This window comes from Balaenoptera ricei, chromosome 17 (genome assembly GCF_028023285.1).
Source record: "Balaenoptera ricei isolate mBalRic1 chromosome 17, mBalRic1.hap2, whole genome shotgun sequence".
Taxonomy (NCBI): Eukaryota; Metazoa; Chordata; class Mammalia; order Artiodactyla; family Balaenopteridae; genus Balaenoptera; species Balaenoptera ricei.
The window spans coordinates 1,016,189-1,028,550 of record NC_082655.1 but is presented as its reverse complement, the minus strand read 5'-3'; the positions used below and the strand labels follow the sequence as shown (position 1 = coordinate 1,028,550).

The 12,362-nt window shown below is 67.7% G+C and overlaps 2 protein-coding genes across 7 annotated transcripts; both read right to left on the bottom strand.

The window, feature by feature from the left end:
- Positions 1-497: 497 nt before the first annotated feature.
- MROH6 (maestro heat like repeat family member 6) lies at positions 498-6,024 on the bottom strand. Its single transcript, XM_059901706.1, is given in 15 exon segments — positions 498-1,536; positions 1,538-1,721; positions 1,855-1,920; positions 2,032-2,134; positions 2,389-2,508; positions 2,760-2,927; positions 3,106-3,279; positions 3,351-3,494; positions 3,604-3,718; positions 3,833-3,970; positions 4,061-4,245; positions 4,436-4,553; positions 5,143-5,297; positions 5,467-5,642; positions 5,784-6,024. Coding segments are annotated over 15 exon segments (2,151 nt in total). The 3' UTR covers positions 498-1,472.
- A 1,835-nt stretch (positions 6,025-7,859) lies between these two features.
- On the bottom strand, positions 7,860-11,261 carry NAPRT (nicotinate phosphoribosyltransferase). Of its 6 annotated transcripts, none has more exons than XM_059901609.1 (13): positions 10,972-11,256; positions 10,767-10,894; positions 10,605-10,687; positions 10,213-10,343; positions 9,992-10,107; positions 9,537-9,733; positions 9,320-9,460; positions 8,928-9,012; positions 8,749-8,829; positions 8,510-8,612; positions 8,270-8,424; positions 8,060-8,191; positions 7,860-7,975 (listed from the first exon to the last, which is right to left on the bottom strand). In XM_059901609.1, exons 1-13 carry the CDS (start codon positions 11,195-11,197, stop codon positions 7,913-7,915), a joined length of 1,641 nt encoding a protein of 546 aa, XP_059757592.1. In that variant the 5' UTR covers positions 11,198-11,256; the 3' UTR covers positions 7,860-7,912. The 6 variants fall into 6 exon arrangements, with proteins under 6 accessions (XP_059757592.1, XP_059757593.1, XP_059757589.1 ...); XM_059901610.1 differs by having other exon boundaries at positions 8,060-8,167; positions 10,972-11,253; XM_059901606.1 differs by having other exon boundaries at positions 10,213-10,687; positions 10,972-11,258.
- Between the last annotated feature and the right edge of the window lie 1,101 nt (positions 11,262-12,362).

The following is a 12,362-nucleotide window of genomic DNA, read 5'->3' as shown; positions in this document are numbered from 1 at the left end:
CCTGAGGACATTCCCACCAACCTCCCTTCCTTCCCTCCTCCTCTCCTTCACGGGGGTCTGAGAGCCTCCTGGCCTCTCCAGCGTGTACCCCGATATATTTCTCGTAGTTTAATCCAGTTTTGGCATCTGCTTTGGAGAAGCTGAACCAGTACCCCAAACCATGCCCCTGGCTTCACGCAGACCAGTGCCCTCGGCCTGAGCCTCCCCTGCCCTGGGAATGACCTACGAGGAGACGCCAACCCCTTCCTGCTGAGCTCCGACCCCATCGGCTCGGCATGCGGCATGCGCAGGCCCAAAGCACAGCTTCTCAGCTCAGGGTGAAGCCTGCCTGACCTCCCGCCCATCCCGGAGCTGACCCAAACTCCTGGCTACGTGCTGTCTTCCTTGTAATCTTAGCCCGAGCCCGATCTCGGACCAGGCCCAGCTCATCAGAACCCCGCCTTGGCCCGGACCCAGGCCCCAGACAGACGCTGAACCCCTAGGATCTGTGTGTTTATTTTAAACGCTTTCCACAGGGATGGGCAGGACCCCAGCCTTCAAGAGGCTGTGTGAGTTGAGGCCGCCTCCTCTGAGGAGGCAGCTTTGGGGGCCCTGAAAGGGCAAGAGGACACCTCAAGGTGGAGGAAGCCGCCCGTCCAGGGTCTGGACGGATTGGGTCACGGCCTCGGAGGCGTCCCCAGGGGCCTCTTCCCCACGCGTCCAGTCACGCCTCCATTCAGCCTGAGCAGGGTGCTGGGGTGCCAGCGCGACAGCTCGGCCTGGTGGGCTGCGAATGCTGGCAGCCCACACCCGAGCCCGCAGGTGTCATCTCAGGCCTGTGGTGTCCAGTGGGGAGGTCAGGGGACAGCTTCCGGAGAGGGCCCACGTGGGGTCTGACATGGTAAGTGGGAGGGCAGGGGCAGGAATGGGGCCAGGCTGCGGGGCAGCGGGTGTGGACCGGAGGACAGATCAGTGCTCTTGGCCAGGGACCTCAGAACCTCAGGCCAGGACGTGGCCGCGAGGAGTGGAGCACGTGACAAGGGCTGATGGGCTGCTGGGGTGGCCGGGAGGGCCCAGGCAGAGGGCAGCCTATCACGGCACCGGCTCCCAGGGCTGCGCCAGCTTCACAGTGTCCCCCACCAGGCCTCGGCCCGGGAGGTCAGGTGTCATCCAGGCAGGGGGCTGAGGGGGGACAGATGGACCCAGGGGTATACGAGGCAAGAGGCTGAGGGTGAAATGGTGCTCCGTCAGAAGGTGCGTGCCCCCTCTAGGTCGCAGGGCTGTCTGGGGGGTGAGCTCCCGGAGAGGGGTCTTTGTGTGCAACAGGCCTTGCGTGGCTCCGGGGGGCAGGCATTGGTGCCCAGCACCGAGCCCAGGGTGCCCCTCAAGGGGGGGCCTCTTCTGCAGATCTGCCCCTGCCAAGACTGGCCACAGGGCGGTGGGGTGCCAGACTCAGCACCCTGGCTCCCACCCGGAGGGTGGGCCAGTCGGGCTCAGCCTGGTCCTGAGCAGCCCCAGGGGCCAGCAGGGCTCCGGTGGTGCTGGAACGGGCTGCCTGTAGACTGGTGGGGGCCGGGCAGGGTGGGCGTGGCGCCGGCCCAGGCAGGGAAGGCGCAGGAGGCCCAGGAGGCGCCCACGGCAGGGAGGGTGCTGCACCTGAGCCAGCAGCACCACCTGCTGCGTGGACGCTTGTGCCGCTGCCACCACAGTGGGCTCAGGGTCACCCTGCAGCTGCCCCAGGTCTGTGGGGACAGGGCAGTTCATGGGGCGGGAGGGCCCCAGGGCCCCAGCCCTCCATCCATCCATTCCCATCCGCTCCGCCCTAGCGCCCACCACCTTTCCGGAACCCCATGCCCCGGTGAGTCGGGTCCTCACCCTGGAACAGATTGTCTAGCAGGTCCTGGTTGATGTGGCTGGGGCTTGAGTGATGGACCAGGAAGCCTGGACCAAAGCAAACCCTGAGTGCTGGCCCCATGCCCACAGCAGGGAGGGGCTGGCCCAGCTCCCAGAGCCCTAGGTGCAAGGGACAGTGTGACACCAGGACTGCCTTACCCATGAGCACAACAGCTGCCCAGCGCAGGGAGTCCTGTGGGCTCCGCAGGTAGCCCTGGGTCTGGCTCAGGAAGCGGGGCACGTGACTTGGGTACCACTGAACCTGGGGACAGAAGAGCTCATGGCAGGACCGGAGGGCCAATTCTGCATGGAAAGGAGGCCGCAGAGATGAGCCCAGGGGCTGAGGACCCTGGGGATCCCCCAGGACATGGCATCAGGACCCGAGGCTTTAGACCTGCCACCACCTTGACTGGAAGGGTGGGAAGACTCAGTGTGGGGGGAGTGGCCCTGGTGTATGTTGGACCAGGTGGGCAGCTGGCCATACCCCCTCACTGTCCCTGCCCTCCCCCCACTGACCAGGCGGTGGCAGATGCGGCTTAGGGCCTCAGGGCTGTCGCAGTGGGCCACGGTGACCATCTCCTCCAGGAGGTCCCAGCGCAGGGCCTGGTCACAGAGGGCCAGGGTCCACTCTGAGCTCTGGAACAGGGGAAGGGAGCAAGGTTAGGAGTCCAGAAAGTGGCAAGAAATGGCCTGGGAGGGGGGAGGTGGCCAGGATGAGGGGTGGAGGAGCAGGCGGCCCAGGAAAGACCAGGAACCTGGTTGCGCATGTCACCTGCACCTGAGGTCCTGGGGGAAGTCCCTGACCTGTAATCTTTGGAGAGGCAGCTGTCGTGGGGGTGGGTGGAGCCTGATGGAGACAGCCATGGGACAGTCTTGGGGGGGCTGACCTCATTGGTGTCCCGGCTGGGGTCGTACAGTCGCAACAGCAGCGGCACGAGACTCTGCAGCACCAGCTTCCTGAGGGGGCCGCGGAGCCCCACCCGGAGCCCGCCCCGGCCGCGCCGCACCAGCGTCCCGAGGAGCCCGACCGCCGAGGCGCGGACCGAGTCCCGGGCCTGCATAGGAGGGCGCGGTCAGGGCGGAGCCAGCAGGGAGAGGGTGTCCGGACGGCTGCCGTCTGGGGGCGTGATCTGGGGGCCACGAGTGGGGCCTGGTTGGGGAACCCAGGGAGAGCCTGGGGAGGGGGTGGTGACGGCGGGCGGGGCGGGGCCGGCGGGGCGGGGCCGGGCTCACGTCGTCCAGAAGCGGTGGGAGGCGCGGTCCCAGCTCCGCGCTCAGGAGCCGCACCGGCGCCCGCGGCCGCATCAGGACCCTCCGCAGCGCCCCCAGTGCGGCGCCCACGAGCCGCGCGTCACCCTCGCCTAGCGCGCCCAGGAGCGCGGGCAGCAGCGTGCTCACGTGACGCACCTGCAGGGACAGGGACTCGTGGGAGACCCCTCGCAGACCCCGCCCAGACCCCGCCCAGTCGTGCCCCTCACCTTCCCGCGGTCCAGCGCCAGGTGGCCGAGGCCCAGCAGGCCCAGCCAGCGCACGGTGGGCTCGGGGTCGCCCTGCCAAGCGCAGAGCCGCTCCAGGATGACCTCCTCCCGCAGAAGCCGTGCGGTGGGCCGGCTCTGCAACAGCTGGGCGGGGGGACACAGGGTCAGCACGCTCGCGTTCCCGTGCCGGCCCGGCCGCTTAGGGCCCAAGTCCATGGTCACCCCTCACCACCCATCCTGGAAGCGGGCTCACTCCGGTGAAGAAGGCCATAGCCGTGAGGCGCTGTGCATCTTTCGCGCTGCGCAGCTGGGGCAGCAAGTCTGCGAACAGGCCTCGCAGGTGGTGGTCGGCATGCGCCACCATGGCACTGTGATGGGGCGGAAATGGGAGCTCTCCCTCCGCTTCCGGCCTCGCCCCTCAAGAAGCCTCTACCCGACAGCCCCCACGCCCCTGCCTCTTATCCCACAGCCCTGCCCTGCACCTGGCCAGCAGCAGGACTCCCTCCAGGTGGGTGTGGGCTTCCGCCAGTCTGCTCCAGCCTCCAGCCTGCTCCATGCACGTGACCACCGTGCGGCAGCCATCCCCGGTGAGCAGGGCCTTCAAGGCCTCCACTGTGCAGCTGGGGGGGGGGGGGCAGCAGACGAATGGGCAGTGAGGGCCGGGAGGGCACTGGCCCAGCCCTCACTCCCCCCCGGTGTGCACCCCTCACCTGGCATGGCTGTACGGTAGCCCTTGGTGGGATGGGGCCCAAACCTTGGGGATGTCAGGGGGGCATGGGTCCCGGGCCAGCTCATGTAGCTGTGTGACCAGCACAAGGAGAAGGTGCGGGTAGAAGCCCTGTGTGGCACCCACGCAGCCGGACACAGCCAGCATCTCCCCAAGGGCGCGAGTGGCCTATGGAACAAGGGGCTCGTTCAGGCTCAGACAGCGCACGCAGACCCGGCGAGGACAAAGCCTCTGTGCTTGAGAGACGTTATGGATGGGTGTGACTCGGGTGAGAGCCTGATGCCCCCAACCCCCTGAGGCCAGACTCTCCTGTCCCCTTGGGCCAGGGCCCGGGGAGTCCCCTGGCAATGCCACCTACCGCCAGTGCCTCCAGCTGGGATCTGGCTGAGCCCTTTAGCACCCACAGCAGCTGCACCAGCACCTGCCCATTCACGCGCTGGTTCTGGCTCAGGCTGCGCCAAAGCTCGGCTGCCGCCCTGGGGGCACGGGGCATGTGAGCCAGGGCCTGGCACTGGGATGAGGGGAGTCTCCAGATCGGGGAGGCGGCCACTAGGACTCCAGCAGGAGGAGGGGCAGGTGATCAACCCCGCAATCCCAGAGAAACAAAATAAGTGGCATCTGTGCAGACCACAACAGAGCCAAGTCTGCAAGATCAGCTGCCCGGCAGGGACCACTCAGAACCCTGTTCGGCCAGCAATGGTGAAGCAAACCTGGCATTATGAACAATCACCGTAGAGAATAAAACCACAGATAACTTCTCCTGGGGCAGACTAACCAAAGAGCCAGGGGCGTTGGGGTGCAGCAGCCACCTGGCTTGCTCAGAAGCACACCCCGCCAGGCTGGGCTCCAGCAGAGACCGGGAGAGAGAAGGCAGGCCCCAAGCCCGGAACCCAGCACTGAGGACCCTCAGTGGATGAGAGGCAGGAGCGGGAGGCAGGAGCGGAAGGCCCTGCCCCGCCATGACCCCCCCCACCCTGGGCCAGTCTCCACAGCAAGCCGGAAAGGGGAAGGAAGCTGCGTCGGGGCTGCGGGGGATGCGGCGTGCGGCGGGGCGGGGCGGGTTACCGGTCAGGGGGCAGTGAGCACGGCAGCAGCGCGCACACCACGTCCCGAGAGTGCTCCAGGGCCAGTGTGCTCAGCACCCGCAGGGCCACCCGCTGGGGCCTCCGCTCCGCCAGGCTGGGCACCTGTGCCAGCAGCCCTCGCACAAGGCCGTGCACCTGGCGTGGAGGGGCGGACGTCAGTGGTCCAGTCTCCGTGACCCCTGCACGTTACCCTCCGTACCCTGACCAAGCAGCTGCGGCCTGAAGGGGGCTGCTCCCTCCAACCCCCAACCCTGGAGGGGACCAGGCGGGAGACTCTGAGGGCAGGGAGGGGACGGGGGCGAACCTGGTCCTCCAGCCGCTCCCTGCGGGCCTCCAGGGCTGAGGACAGGGTGAGTGCTGTTGCCTGCGTTCCCGCAAAGCCAGCCTCTTCCAGACAGGCAGCCGTGTACGACGCCAGGTCTGCGAGGGCCCCCTCTTCCAAAGAACTCTGGGGAGTCTGGGAGGGGGGGCGAGGGGAGCCTATGAGACCCCCTTGCCTCTCCCACTCTCTTCCTCCCCACCCCGTCCCAGCTCTCGACAAAGCCCCCGCGCCTTTCTGTTGTTTCCCAGCTCTGTCCCCCTTTACCGCCCAGGCATCCCTCCTGCTCACCAGACAACGACCAGGTCCCTCAGGGGCTGGCTCCTGGGCAGGAGGTTGGGAGAAGGGCTCACTGCCAGCTGGGGGAATGGCGGCTGCCTGCCCAGGCTCTACCCCGCGTTCAAGCTCAGGTTCGGGCTGAGGGCCGGTGGAAGGGGGTCCCGGGGGCTGCCCCTGGCTGGCCCGGATCCCTTCAGCCAGAGCCGTCAGGGTTAGGGCTCCCACGGGGGCCCCCTGGGCCCAGCCCCACGCGCCCCCAGCCATGGCCGCCGCACACACTGAGCTGCTCAGCCGGGCCCAGCCTGCAGTGCCTGGCACTGGTCCTCCCAGAAGCCGTGCCCAGGCCTGACCTAGAAGCAGGCCCCAGGCAGGCGGGCCCAGGGACAGGCGTGGCGGCGTGTGGGTGTGTGTGCGTGCGTGTGCATGTGCATGCTCTGTGGGGGAGGGAGGTCGGGGAGCCACACGGGGGTGTCCCCAAGTGTGGTGCCTGCAGGGGCTTTTGAAGGGTCTTCTCGCCCAGACCGTTGTTGGTGAGTGGCCAGCCTAGGCTCTGCCCACCAGGCCCTGGGAAAGGGGCAAGCAAGGTCCCTGGGAGACAGTGGATCTGCAAGGGGAGGTGGGGAAGGGTCCCTGACCCTGACTTCCGACCCGTCTGGGCAGGGAATCCTGGGCAGGTGTGGAGAGCTCTGAGGAGGCCCCAGCAGGTTTTAGAAGTCTGGGCCCAGCCCTGAGCTGAGGCCTCGCCTGACTCAGCGCTAAAGAAGCCGTCAGGTCCAGGCTGCGCTTGCGGCCAGGGGCTGGGCTCTCCTCTCTGCATCCTGACCCAGCCGGACATCCCGGGCATGCGGATGATTCGGAGCAGCCCTGGGCTGGAGCCGGAAGCAAGAGGAGCTGCCCTGTGCCTCCCAGGTGCCCTTGCAGGTGACTGACATCACTGGATGGATCACGGTGGTGGTGGGGGGCAAGTGTCTGGGTCCTGGCACTGAGGAAGTGCACAGCTCAGAAGGGGTGACCTGTGGGTACCTGGGGCCTGGTGCATGTTCTGTTGTGTGTGTGTGGCGGCAAGCGGAGTCTGTATCTCTCTCCAAGCCTCCTGCTCCCCAGGGCTGGCCTGACCGGGCCTCTGCCCCACATCCCCACTGTCACCCTCACCCAGCAGCGCAGCGGCCACTGCCCAGCCTGGGTCAGGGGAGCCAGAAGAGCTGGTCTGGCCAAATACCTGGGCAGGCAGAAGTGCTCCGGGACGCACCCTGGGCAGTCAGCATTCCCCCATGCCCTCGCCTGCTTGTGTCCCCCACCCAGGCGGGAGAGGCCCCGGCCCCACCCTCTGTCCTGCAGAGCCTCAAACCTCTCTCCTGAGTGGCTCCTCTGGAGCCAAAGCCGGTGGAGACCTGACGAGCCTGCCACACAGAGGCAGGGCCAGCCCAGGACCCTGGCCAGGTGCCCAGAGCTGAGCCAGTCCTGCTCCCTCACCTTCACCAGCTCTAGTGCAGGCAGGACCCGAGCCCGCCTCTCCTTTCCCAGGACTGCAGGGGCAGGAGCTGGGTCCCCAGGGCCCAGGCCTAGTCCATGCCGTGACAGGTGCCAGGGCCGACAGGGAGCCAGATGGGTGGAGCCCAGGGGCACAGGGTCCCGCACAGCTGGCAGCAGCAGTGGCAGGGGACACCCAGGCCTCTCCTTGGCTGGGGAAGCTTGAGGTGTCCCACCGAGCCCGCCCCGCCCGGGGGGAATCCCGGAGCCCCTCCGTCTGGCACTTCATTCCCACCCCTCCTCGAGCCTCTAGCATGGAGAGGTCTTCCAGTAACCCCCCCAGCTCCTAGTTGGGCACCAAAGCGCCCTCCCTTTCCCCACAGCCCTGCCCTGTCCTGCCCCGGATCTGCTCCTACAGTCCAGCTCCCCAAGCCTCAGATACCGACGCCCACCCCCGGCCTTAGCCGACCTCAGGCCTCAGCACGGGGCTGCCTACCTGCCCTGGCCGGGCCAGGGTCTTCCCTGGGAGGATGAACCCTCATGCTGATTCCTGACTCCAGCCCACCCTGGGAAGCCCTGGGGGTCCAGTGAGTGGCAGACTGGGCGAAGAAATGACACATGACAAGCTGTGGGGATAGTGAGTGACTCATGTTAATTTCAGGCAGCTCCCAGCAGGGGATTCTCAGAGGGCACCTCTGGCACTCAGTCTGTCCACCAGGGCCTGGAGCTTCTCAGACAGCGCCACCTGCAGGGAGGAAGGGGGGACGATGGGTGGCCGTTGGGGGAGAGAGGGTACAGGGCAGGTTGATGATGTGGGCCCTACACCCACCTGGTACAGTGCAGGCTGCTCAAGCCGCCTGTGGGCAGGACTCAGACGGCTCAGGGACCGCTGGGCGAAGGCTCTAGATTCGGCCAGAGATGGGAGGGGCTCACACAGCTGGGGGGAAGAGGGAGGAAGGGGCTGGCTCGAGGTCAGGTGTCCCAGCTTGATTTGAGTTGAAGGTGCAGACTAACGGGGGGGCTGGCTAAGGGCAGTCACCTGTCCCTGCTGGACCCAGAGTCGCAGCAGCGGCTCCACGTGTGCCGGCCTCACGGTACAGGACTCCTGGGTCCCTCGAGGCCAGACTCTGAGCTCCTGGCCAGCCTGGGGAGGTGGCTCCTCTGCTAACTGCAGCACGTCTAACAGCAGAGCCCCTGTGTGCGTGCGCATGTGAGGGCGCCAGGCATGCACAGGGCCTGGGGCCTTGAGCTGAACTGCGGAGGGTGGGAGGGGCCTCACCATCGGAGCCCAGGAGCCGGAAGGCAGCCTTGCTCCCAGGCAATGTCTGCTTCTCGGGGTCCTCAGTCAGCTTCATCCGCGGCTGGCCACCCACGGACACCAGCTACAGGGACAGGGTGCTGAGCTAGCTGGACCCTTCTCCCCGGACCCATGGTCCATCCCCAGCCCATCCCCACTGGGCCCCGGACCCATGGTCCATCCCCAGCCCATCCCCACTGGGCCCCGGACCCTGTCTCCACCTTGTAGACACAGCCCAGGGAAGGCTGGCGAGGGCAGGTGACCACGCTAGTACCGATGCCGATGACGTTCACCTCACTGCCCTGGAGGGGGGTGGGGGGGGCGGGGCACTGAGCTCGGCCAGCATCTGCAGGCCCAGGGCCCCCCGAGCCACCCTCTGGGCTGCCCCTGCCCCGCCTACCTTCTGGGCCAGCCTGGCCAGCTCCTCCTCATCAATGTTGTTGCTGACAGCAATGGGGATGGACTCCAGCCAGGGCACCCGGAACCTGTGACGGGGGCAGCCCCTCAGACGTTCCTGACTCGCCCGGCCCCCTCCCAACCCAGTCGTGCCGTCTCCCCGCCACCTGATAATCTGCCCTCAGCCACACTGGCTCTGGCCTTTGTGCCTATGGGCCCCTGAGCGAGCCCACCCCAGCTTCCTTGCCAAGGCTGCAGTATCTCTACTGAGGTAGCAGCACCTCAGAGAGCGTCACGGTGGGAGTGGCACGGTCCCTCCCTCCCTCTGTCCCATCCCAATATTCCTGAACCGGAGGGGGTCTCTCAGAAGGCAAAGCCCCTCCCAGGGGGACTCACTGGGCCGCCACGGTTCGGAAGACGCCGCGGGTCTCCTGAGCCTGCTGAAGCAGGTCGCCACTGTCCAGCCTCACTCCCACTGCCTGGTAGCCCAGCTCCTCCAGTGCCAGGGCTACAGCCAGGAAGTTGGGGAGACCACTCCTGCAGGTGGGGACATGGGGGTAGGGGGTCTGCTGCTGCTCTGCTGAGCCCACCCTGGGGGATGCCCGGGCCTCACCTCCGCACACTGTAGGTGTCCAGCAGGCCCTGGAAGGCCCGGGGAAAGGCCAGGGCATAGGCCACAAAGGCTGCCCGCTCACCCCGGTGTGGCTCCTGCACCCCCAGCCCCAGGTGGCCACAGACACGCTCCAGCCACGTCTCCACGCAGGCGGCCAGGTCCACCCTGGGGCCCTGACCAGCCGCTGGAGCCAACATCTATGGAGAAGGGTTGGTGAAGGATGGAGGACCCAGAGCGCAGGGTGCGGACTGGTTCAACCCCAGCAGAGAGTCTGAGCCACCTGCCTGCCAGCTTCCCAGTGCCGCACTGAGACCACCTGCCCGGGGTGGCTAGGGTGGGCCAGGCGTGGTATCTGCCTGTGCGCAGAGCAGGGACTGGCCTCTCCTGCTTCCCGGGAAGGGCTCGGCTTGGGGGTCTGCCCTCTGGAGTCCAGCTGGGGGGACAGGGGTACTGACCGGGTCAGGGGGCACCTCGGTGCCTGAAAAGGAAGTGATGAAGGAGTGCGCCAGGGTCCCGGCCACCGGCACGCCCCGCAGCTGTCCTGCGAGCATGTTGCTGCTGCCATCGAAGCCTGGGTCAGGGCATCAGGCAAAGTTGGGGGACTTCAGGCACTGAAGGGAGTCTCAGGGCTGGCCTCCTCCTCCCCCAAACCAGGCCTCCGTCTCCTGGCCCTCACCGCCCAGGTAGCTGTAGGTAGAGGCGGTGAGACCCCCGTCGGGGCCCTGAGCCCGCCGAAGCCCCAGCTCCAGCAGCCGCTTCTCCGGCCCTGCGATCAGGCGAAGCCGCGCGGCGTTCGTGGCGATGAGGCTGCGGGAGCAAGGGGGTAGGGGACCCGCGGTGAGGGCCGGGAAGCCGCCCAGAGCGCGGCCTCTCCCGAAAACCCGAAAACCCGAACAGCGTGAGCTGGAGGCCCGTGCCAGGGTCCCGGCCCAGCGCTCCGCCCCCACGGGCCACGCCCCACAGGTCCGGGCCCGGAAGTCCGCGCTCCTCCTCCGGGAGCCCAGGCTTCCGGCCTCGGGCGGAGGTCGGTGTCCCGGCCCAGGCCCCACCTGGCGGCCCGGGCCCCACCTGGCGTAGCTGACCAGGCAGAGGAGCGGCGTCTCCAGCAGCTGCACCACCAGGAGCGGCCCGGACACCTGCAGCAGCGGCACCTGCGGGGCGGGCTGTCAGCTCGGCGCCGCCCGGCCCTGCTCTGGCCCATCCCCCGTGTCCCGCTCCCCCCGGACTCACGCCGGGGAAGGCGAGGGAGCCCTCGGGCAGGGCCCGCACTGTCACCCCGGAGCAGTCGAGGGCACGAAGATGCTGGAAGAACGCGGGGTCTGTGTCTGGGGGCAGCACCGAGGCCAGGAACTGCACGTCTGGGGGCGACAGAGGCCGTGGTGGGCCAGGGCTCGCCGGGGCGGCCGGGCCCGGGGGCTGCCCGGGGCGGGGCTACCTGCGTCCCTCAGGCGGAAGGCGCGCACGAAACGCACGCAGTCGCGCAGCCCCGCGGCCAAGGCGAAGGCTCCGCCGAACGGGCAGCGGCGGAAGAAGAGCTCGAACTCGGCCGCCTCCTGCGCCCGGCCGGCGCGCCAGTAGCCCAGCGCCATGGTGGCCTGGTACAGGTCGGTGAGCAGCGGCCGCGCCGCCGCGCGCCCCTCGGGGTCTTGCTCCGCCGCCATCGGACTCCGGCCGCTGCCCTGGCGCCCTGGACTCTGGCCGCCCCGCCCGCGTGACGCCGCGCTGGCCAGGGCCCGCCCCGCCAGCGGGTTGGGACACCGTGGAGCCACCGCCTTTCCTGGCAACCAGAACCGTCAGGGCGGGCCGCTGGCCTCCGGACGCTCTCTGAGCGGTCTCAGCAGCCGGACCGTGGCTCGAGGTGGGGGCTTGTGCTCTCGCTGGTCAGCCCAGCTCCCCGTGGCCCCTTGGAGCATGGTCTGTCCTGCCCCCCGGCCGCGCGGCCGCGTCTGGGCAGCACGGGGAGAGGGTGGAAGAGGGCAATTTGAACTCCACGTCCAGCCGTACTCCATCCTCGCCCGCCCGGAAGCCACCCCAGGCCTGGGCAGGGCAGCTCGCGCCCAGCACACCTAGGCAAGGCGCACGCCACGCTGTTCGGGTAGCAGTGTGGTGCCGACAGAACGAGGGGGCCGCTCATCCGCCACCAGCTGGCACCGAAGGCTCTCGGGTTCTGCACGCTAAGCCCCACACGAATCCTGAGGGCCCTTGGAGGCCACCAGCTCTGACCAGAGTAACCACAACCCACTCTTTCTCACCAGCCACGCTGGGTCCAGGGGAAGAACCACTAGTGACACAAGTCCTGCCCAGACTGGGGAGTGGGGTGGGGGCCCAGGCGGCACAGTGGGCACAATTCCACAGGGCAGTGCGTCATGGGATCTGTCAAGGGCCCAGGTCTCCAGCAGGCAGCAGGGGCCTCAGGGCTAAGGGAAGAAGCCCAGCCTCCTTCCTAGAAACGGTCGGATACCCGGCAGGGTTTTAAACAGGTCAGACCCGATGGGGCACGTGACTGTAGTCGCAACAGCAGGGCCAGGACGGCCGCTGGGACCTCTTCCCTGGATAGTTCCAGACTGGCACTTTTGTACCCATGGGGACAGCTCATCGAAAGGAAGCAGAATGGAGACGGTGGAAGACTGGGACGCCTCCCACAGTGACGGAAACAATGTACACTCTGTTAGAGGTAGACCTGGATGTCCCACTTGCAACTGAGAGGTGAGAGTCAGGGGAACAGGAGGAGCACGCAGAAGAGTGGACTCACACAGCCACAGGAGGGCTGTGAAGAGACCCAGAACGGGGAGAAGGGCAGTGGCCACTGGTGCAGGGGCAGCACCA